Here is an 8,387-nt window from a genome sequence, read left to right as displayed (position 1 = left end):
GCTGCTGCCTGTTTTTTTTTTCCCTTTCCGGCGGCCATCTTGGTTCCTTCCGCGTGCGACTCTCGGGGTCGGCGCTTCCCTCCTGCCGGTTTTCCTATCGGGATCCGCCCGGTTCGTCCCGCAAAGGTACGGCAAGGTTCCCCTGTTTCACCCCGGAGGAAAAGCGGGAAGGAGCCAAAAAAAAAAGAGAGTCGGCGGTGGGAGGGGGGTGTCGAGATCCTTTTCTGGGCCTCCCTTTGAGTCGGGAAGAGGCGGCTGGGTGGCCTTGAGCGAGGAGTGAATCCCGGTGCAGCCTCCGGAAGTGGCCGCCTGATTTTCGGTCGCTCCGCAGCCGCCGGCACTTGGGGAGCGGACGTTGCCTTCCCGCTTAAGGAAGCGGCAGTTGCTCGTAGGCTGAGCCGAGCAGGGCCGGGGTGGGAAGGAGGAGATCGTTTGAGGGTCCTTCTTTAATCTCGGCGGCCCCGAAGCGGTGCAGCTCCACCCGCCTAACCCTCCCTTTTGCCTCCTTTTTTTGTGCCTTAGATGAAAGAAACGATCATGAATCAAGAAAAATTAGCTAAGCTCCAGGCCCAAGTGCGCATCGGTGGGAAGGTAAGACGGGCGGCTGCTTCCCATTTCTTCTCCCTCTTTAGCCTCGCACGAAATCAGGATCTTAGTTGCGAAGTTGTGTCCGACCCATCGCGACCCCCTGGACAATGTTTCTTCAGGCCTTCCTATCCTCTACCATCCTCTGGAGTCCATTGAAGCTCACGCCGACTGCTTCGGCGACTCCATCCATCCATCCATCCACCCCATTCTCTGTCGTCCCCTTCTTCTCTTGCCCTCCATCGTTCCCAGCATTAGGCTCTTCTCCAGTCATTACGATCTTCTCAGTAGCCGTTTTGGGGATGGGGGGGGGGGCTTACGGTGTTTTGGCCCGCAAAGAGGCCTCGTCTTGATTCAAATCTTTTTTTTTCATGAATTGTTCGTGCGAGGTGTGACTTTGTAAATGGTTTGGAGGGGCGAGCTGCCAGTTGGACCTTGCCTACGGTAGCCTCTAGTGTGTTCTGTAGGTCTTTGATAAAAAAACATTTCGTGAGTTTATTCACAGAAGGTGCCTACAATGGGATTACATTGTTAAATACGTGAACCAAGTAAATCATCGAGTGTTCGAAGGGGTAGATTTCTAAAATCATGTCAGGTTTCGCTAAGTGAGGACAGATCTGGTTAATACTTGAGTGAAAGACCACCAGAAAAATAGCAAAAGTTTTAGGCTTGGCTTACAAAGTGGGGGAGGGGGAGAGGAAGACATTCCAGGAAGAACAGCAGTGTCCATCATTTTCACATGGTTGCCACTAAAAGTGTAATTATAAGGAGCCATTTTTGAAGTGAGGAACTGTCTCTGTGTTTGAGGAGACTGTTCCTTAACTTACATAGCTATTAAATTCATTAGGCAATAAAACCAAAAAGGAACTAAGGCCATTTCTGTTTTAGAGAAAAGCTTTGTACAGTTAGAAACAAATGTAATGTACTTAGGTCTTCATTGGTTTAATCAGACATAAGATTTGCTAATTGACACTTCTAAAGAAAAGCATTACATTCACCATACTGTATTTAAACTTTACATGTGACAATATTTAAGTTGATGGTAGTGCTGTTAATGAAAAGGAATGGTTGGCCAGATATGTTTTCATATTGAAAACAATAATAACCACGATTATTAGTATCTGATAAATATGCTTTTATTTTAGGCAATTTGTGAAAATAATCTGATAAAGATTATTTGCGAGCAATACATCATGTACTAAACATATATAGTGAAAGCTGGTAAATTAAGCAAGGTTAAGTGTAGTTAGTGATCCAGTGGGAGTTCCCTGATATACCAGGACTGTAGGCTGAAAAGTCTAGAAAGATCTTGGAAGAAGGGAGTAGTGAATCACATATTGTTACCAAGAAAACTGTTTGGACATTTTTTGAGGACTTCAGCAGTTGGGTTTAGTTAACAGAGATTTTATCTTTTTATGCTACATAGTCCTAAATGAAAGATTCAACAAATCAGTAAGACTTAATTTTTCTATCAGACTGATTGCTATAATACTGTAGAATATAGTCCTGTGGCCACTTGCTTGGAAGAAAACATATAAATTAATATGGCCCTCTTGCATAGATATGCACGGGATTCTGTTCAAAGATTAAACATGATCTGTGTACAAAATGGTGTATATTGTACCTTTCTGATATGAACAGTATTAGATTCAGTTTACATAAGAAACCTATCATTAATTAAGGGTGGAGTCTGGAATTTCAGGTCCCAGCATGTTTACAGCTCGAACATATAATTTTCATCATATACACTAAATGGTTATTAAGCAGTGTAAAGCAGTATAGTTTTTAGACTGAAAATAATGACTAAGATGTCTTAGCCTATGAATTTAGTTGATTTAATTCAATTAAACTGTTCCATGTTTTCAGAGTATGGTATAGTACTGAAGGTATTGGATTTATACTCTTAGCCATGAAACTTACTGAGCAGCATTCCATTCATTATCTTTCAGTCCAATCTATTCCTCATGGGTAATTACTGTTCATAAAATTAGAAGAGAGATTGCTACTGTATATTTGTCACTTTATCCTGGTTGATTAATTGGCACCCATCATTTGTAAAACACTTCAGAATTGCTTAACTAGAATTTTACTGCATATACAAGAGCTGTGCACAAAAACAAATGTGCAAATCCATTTCCATGAAGAATAACTAATGTGATTCCAAAAAAAGGACCGTCTTAAAATATTGACTTGTCATTCTGCAGTAATTTAAGCCCACTGACTTAAAATACAATTCCAATCTAGTATGTTTTATATTTTTCCTTTTTTTTGTTTAGTCCTCATTCCTTGTGGCTCTTACCATGATTTCTATAACACCTTCGCCTTCTGACAGAATTTCACTCACAATTCTTTCCTCCCAAGAAAGAGAATCTGGACTTTGGAGGATGTTTTGTGGAAATGGGGTGTTTGTTTGTTTGTTTGCTTTATTGTATATAATATATGTCACCTGCTGGTAATGAAAGACTGATGGGTGAAGCAATATCTGCTTTCATTTTCTTCACAGGTGCCATGTATGTTTGCACATGAAAATTGAATTACAGTACTTAAAGAAAACAGTAGAAAGCCCCCAGAAGCATTTAACAATGTTTTACATCTTATTGTTTCTTCTATCAGAAGTTATTGAGCTCCTTAGATAAATATATCTGTGCTACTAATGTTCCTGTTAATTCTCTAGAAAAAACATTTTCAGCATTTGGAATATTTATTTGGCTAATATGTCTGTTTTCAGCTAATATTGTTGAACTTGCTTCATTCCTGTTTATTAGTGGAATTGCTTAGCAATTTTGCAAAAAGAAAATAGTGTTTAATGCATCCAGAGATAGAATTAGGCTGCCTGACATTTACACGCTTAAAAGATAACATTTTAAAAAGAGTTAAAATGTACTCTTTCTCTGTAGGGTAGTGCTCGTAGAAAGAAGAAGGTGGTTCACAGAACAGCTACAGCAGATGACAAGAAACTTCAGTTTTCCTTAAAGAAATTGGGAGTAAATAACATATCTGGGATCGAAGAGGTAACAGTTTTTTCTTTCACAGTGCTTATAAAGACTTGACAAAATGCTGCTTTTAAGAAAATGGAGTTAATAGGAAATGGGTGAAATGGAGCACACTCATATAAAAAATGTATCGGTACAATTAATATATATATTTCTTATATTATAGGTCAACATGTTCACCAACCAAGGCACTGTAATTCACTTCAACAATCCTAAAGTTCAAGCCTCGCTAGCTGCTAACACTTTTACAATCACAGGCCATGCTGAGACAAAGCAGCTGACTGAAATGTTGCCTAGCATCTTAAACCAGCTTGGCGCTGATAGTCTGACAAGCTTGAGGAGACTGGCAGAAGCTCTACCAAAACAATGTAAGTAAAGACCCACTATAATTAAGAATGAATATTCTGGAAAGGGTTTAAGGCTTCTATTAAGTACCTAGGCTTGCAGTCTTCTTGAAAAAGGTGCTAAATTTGGGTGTCCGTGGGAATACAGTCTTAATTAGAACTTAATATATTGTTCGTCATTTTCACTGATACCCAGATTGACGAAGAAGATGTGATAAACAGAAGTTCTTTTCGACAAATGGATAAAGAAAATATATTCCGGAAGCTGAGTTGTGTAGAGAAGATTTGAGAATAAATTTTTATATAATTAGAATAGATCAGACGGGGGCCACAAAGACTTCACAACAGGTGTAGAGTTAGTTAAAAGAACTGATAAAAATCAGATCTTTGTTTGGAGGAATTGGGCTTTTAAAAATAAAAGTGCATCAATCTTAGTAAACAATAGGATTATTTTCTTAATCCACTAAAAATACCCTTTATTGTGTAACCTGGATGTAAATCAAAGCAGCAGGGCACAAATAAGCAGCTGGAGGTTCGTATTTTGCCCACAAGTGTAAACTGCATATTTCATGCTTGCAGTAGAAAATAGGCAAAAATTGTTTTATAATGGCTTAGTAATTAGAAAAATGATTCAGTGTGTCGTGCAAAAAAGTATTACCTGGAATTTCAGATAATTTGGGTTTCTTTCATGACCTCTTCCAAAGAGTGGAATCAGGAAGGAGGATAGCTCTGTTCCTCTATTGACAAGAATGAATTGAGAAAATTGCAAGTACACTTTTTCTTAGTTCCTGAAGAGGAACTTAACGTCTTCCCTTGACAAATTAGTATGAACAGCCAGATTTTCTGCATACAAAGAAACTGGTTGAATAAATATATCTGTTCTTTTCCAAGGCTAGAACAAGATATAAATTGGTTGAAAAATATTACAAGTTATGTTCTCAAATACAACATTGAAATCAGAAGTGCTTTTGTTTTTACCTTGGGAGCAGTCTGAATATTTTTTCTAGCTTGAATAATGTTGGACTGATTCTTCCTTATTTTATTACATGCAGTTTTGGACTCATTCTTGCCTAAAAGAAAACTATATGTGTGCAAACCTTTTTGGAAAACAGTAAACAACAAAATTCTAAACATACTTTCGGTGGCCTATTCTTGTATTAAATATACCACATTTGCAATTTCTTATGTGTCTGGAAGTGCCATTGAATTCAGTAGGATTCATTCTGAAGCAAGTGAATAAGAGACATTGTGATGGACAGAAAATGTTAGACAAGAGATGCTTCATCCATGTTTTAATATGTGATTTCAGCTGTGGATGGAAAAGCACCTCTTGCTACTGGAGAAGATGATGATGATGAAGTTCCAGGTAAGAATTGTTAGCCTTATTTATTTTTCAGGACAGGATTTGAAAAGATTTGAATATTTTGTGTTCCTACCACTTTATCTGGAAGTATTTTTGGCCCAGTTTTTGTTATGTCCAGATGATTGGAATATCGATGAGACCTCTGGTGTATACAGATAACCCCCATCTTAAAACAGAAGTTTGGACTGGAATTTCCATTGCCAAACAATCCAGTTGTAAAGTGCAAAGTCATCTGCCTGTGATAGATACTAAGGCACAACAGTTCAGGCATTCCTGGTTGCTGCTGTTAAGTGTAACGCCCTGGGTTGTCAAGCGAGGACATCCTATGGTTACTTTTGTGACATCCTGTCAGCTTCTAATACTGAATTTGAAGCAGTTATTTAGACATTGGTACCTCACAGGAGTAACTTATAAGTACAGCAGACATCCACAAAGTAATGTTCACAAGTGAATATTTGCTTGCTTGGAAGCTGGCAAAGGTCACAGATGGCAACCATATGATCATGGATTATGTGACACAATTGTGGACAGGCACTGAATGCTTGCTTGCAGTTGAATAACCATGGGTACATTCCAACATTCCAGCTGAAACTCAAGGACAGGCCCCCTTATTCAGTGCTATTATAACTTTGAACAGTCACTGAATGAATGGATGTAACTGCAATTAATAAAAAAAATAGTTGCATTACAATACATTGCTTCTCTCCGATCAGTTGCATATGAGGTAGAGATAGTTGTATAGTTATGCAGGAAACTTAATATTTAATGCTCTCTGACAAAAATATAATTCTAAAATGCTTTAGATGTTAGCATAAGCATTGAAATATTGCAGGACTTTTTTCCACTTAAAAAACATCATTCCATTTTTTTTCTTTGCAGATCTCGTGGAGAACTTTGATGAGGCTTCCAAAAATGAAGCAAATTGAATTGTCACATTCAGTAAAACTTGACAATTATGTGGAGCTGCTATTTTATATTGTGACTTTTATTTGTAATATTTTGTACTGATCTTAGTCTTAAGATCTGTAATATTTGGAAAGTCGGTTCAATGCAGCTCTTCAGTTATTCTTAATGCACAGTGCGAATGGGCTGGAAGTGCACAAAATGGAAAAGTACTAAGTCTAAAAGCTAATAAAGTCAAATGTTTAGTCAAATACTTCATTAGTATTTTTGTAGATAATTAAAATAATTACTTGTGATAGTGGTGGGAAGTGGTGGGAAATGAAGGTTCTTGGCTTTAGATTTTACTTTGATAATAACTTTAAAATCTTCCAGAGCCGCCTCTTTTGCATTACCTATTACAATGATTTATGCCAACATTGAAATGGATTTCACAACTAGATTATTGATGGTGGTTTAGCTTTTATCTGAATAAAAACAGGTTAGATTACTAAATTATAGATAGGCTGGCACTAACCTTTTAGTTGAAGGTTTCATGGGTTAACATATGCTGGACTTCATCTCTCCAAATTCTTAACAGTTAGGCTTCTATATTAGCTGAGAATTATAGGAGAAAAAAATCTGATGTTGAGGAGCCTAAAATGGAGAAGGCAAACTTAAAAGGATGTTATTTAATATATTTTTCCCTTCTCTGTTTATTTAAATGAATATGTATGTATGATCTTTACTAATACATCTATAAAGTTTGGACAGTGCAAAAGAATAAGATCATAGGCTTTAGGTGAGCCTAAAGGCATCTACAATAGACTTTCAAATAATCAGGAATAATCTTTTGATTTGCTGAGATTTTAGCGATAGGGCAATTTTTTAAAATGTAGTTTATTCTTTACAGCAATTGTTGCCATTCTCCTTTCCTCATGGAAGTTAATATAAAGAATTGTTTAAAATCACTACACATCAATGCAACTACCATCAGAAGCTGTTCTGGTTTCTTTGCTTTTACTTTTAAGACAGCAGTTTATTAACAAAACACTAAATGACTATGTTGCCTTGAATAACTGAATCATTAGCAGCAGAATTGTTTTCACTATGTCTAGATGCAAAGAATATAGAATTTGAAACAATTATTTAGGCATTGGTATCTCACAGGAATAACTTAAAAGTACACTAGATATCAACACGGTAATATTCACAAGTGAACAGTTCATGACAGCGGATGCTGACTCTTAGTTGAATGAACCTTGATTGTTAGATAAAAAAAATGTAATTCATCAGCTGCACTAGTGTTTGGACAAAAGCTTCTCGTAGAAATCTTTATTTCAGTTTTAGACCAGAGAAGGGCTTTTGTGATAAGTTACCTGTTTAAAAAAAGATAAGCCCAGGCAAGATGAGTAATTTGAATCTGTGCTATGCCCTAAAATGACACATAAAGAAGCCTTTCTTTCCTAGTGTTATTTTTAGAGATAGTAATTAATCTAGCCGTGGCTAAGTAATCTACCTTGGGTACTATTTGGATGAAAGACCACCGGAAAACCCAGAACTTGTAGACTGCACAGAAATGTTGAAACAATTTCCTGGAAGGTCATGGCAAATCATTTTCATATTGCCACTAATGAAGAAATGAATGGCAAATCCTTGTCTTTGCCTCAATAATGACGAGAAAAGCAATTAAGATACACAAAGTATACAGCATACCCCCTCCCATTTTTAACGATATGCTCCTGAAAAGTTGACTACTGTAGATAAGTTCTTAAGATTTTGGCCAGTCTGGGAAAGTTATACAGTAGGAAAGTATCCAACAGTGCCATTTACCCAAGTACTACAAATAGTTATTACTGGGTTGTGACAGGAATTGTTTCAATTTTACCAAATAGCTATAATTGTGTTGGTGCAGTCTAGCTGCTTTCAATAAAACTCCTGGAACAAAACTGCAGTCTTCAGCATGCTATTGCAGAAGACAAATTATCAACATGACTTGCGTATTTTTAGTTATATGGTAATGAATACTGTGCAAATGGTTTGTTAACATCTTTTACAATTTCAGTGAACTACAGGAAAAAAATGGAAAACTATACTATTTAATGGTGAATTGGAAGTATGGAATAAGAGCAACATGTAGCTTGCTGCTATAAATACTGAGGAAACACTTCCTTAAAAATACAATATGAAAACAGATTTGAAAAGATCACGATAGACAGTAGC

General features: G+C 37.0%; 1 protein-coding gene across 1 annotated transcript; it reads left to right on the top strand.

The window, feature by feature from the left end:
• On the top strand, positions 1 to 6,441 carry BTF3 (basic transcription factor 3). The gene is made up of 6 exons (XM_014064893.2): positions 1 to 126; positions 523 to 591; positions 3,483 to 3,596; positions 3,745 to 3,946; positions 5,232 to 5,288; positions 6,165 to 6,441. The coding sequence occupies exons 2-6, from the start codon at positions 523 to 525 to the stop codon at positions 6,209 to 6,211; spliced, it is 489 nt and encodes a 162-aa protein (XP_013920368.1). The 5' UTR covers positions 1 to 126; the 3' UTR covers positions 6,212 to 6,441.
• Positions 6,442 to 8,387: the final 1,946 nt, after the last annotated feature.

The sequence above is a fragment of the Thamnophis sirtalis genome, unplaced genomic scaffold (genome assembly GCF_051295495.1).
Source record: "Thamnophis sirtalis isolate CommonGarterSnake01/CBP01778 unplaced genomic scaffold, rThaSir2_p1.2 scaffold_5, whole genome shotgun sequence".
Lineage (NCBI taxonomy): Eukaryota > Metazoa > Chordata > Lepidosauria > Squamata > Natricidae > Thamnophis > Thamnophis sirtalis.
Note: the sequence above shows the minus strand (reverse complement) of the source record. Positions and strands in the feature narration are given on the sequence as shown.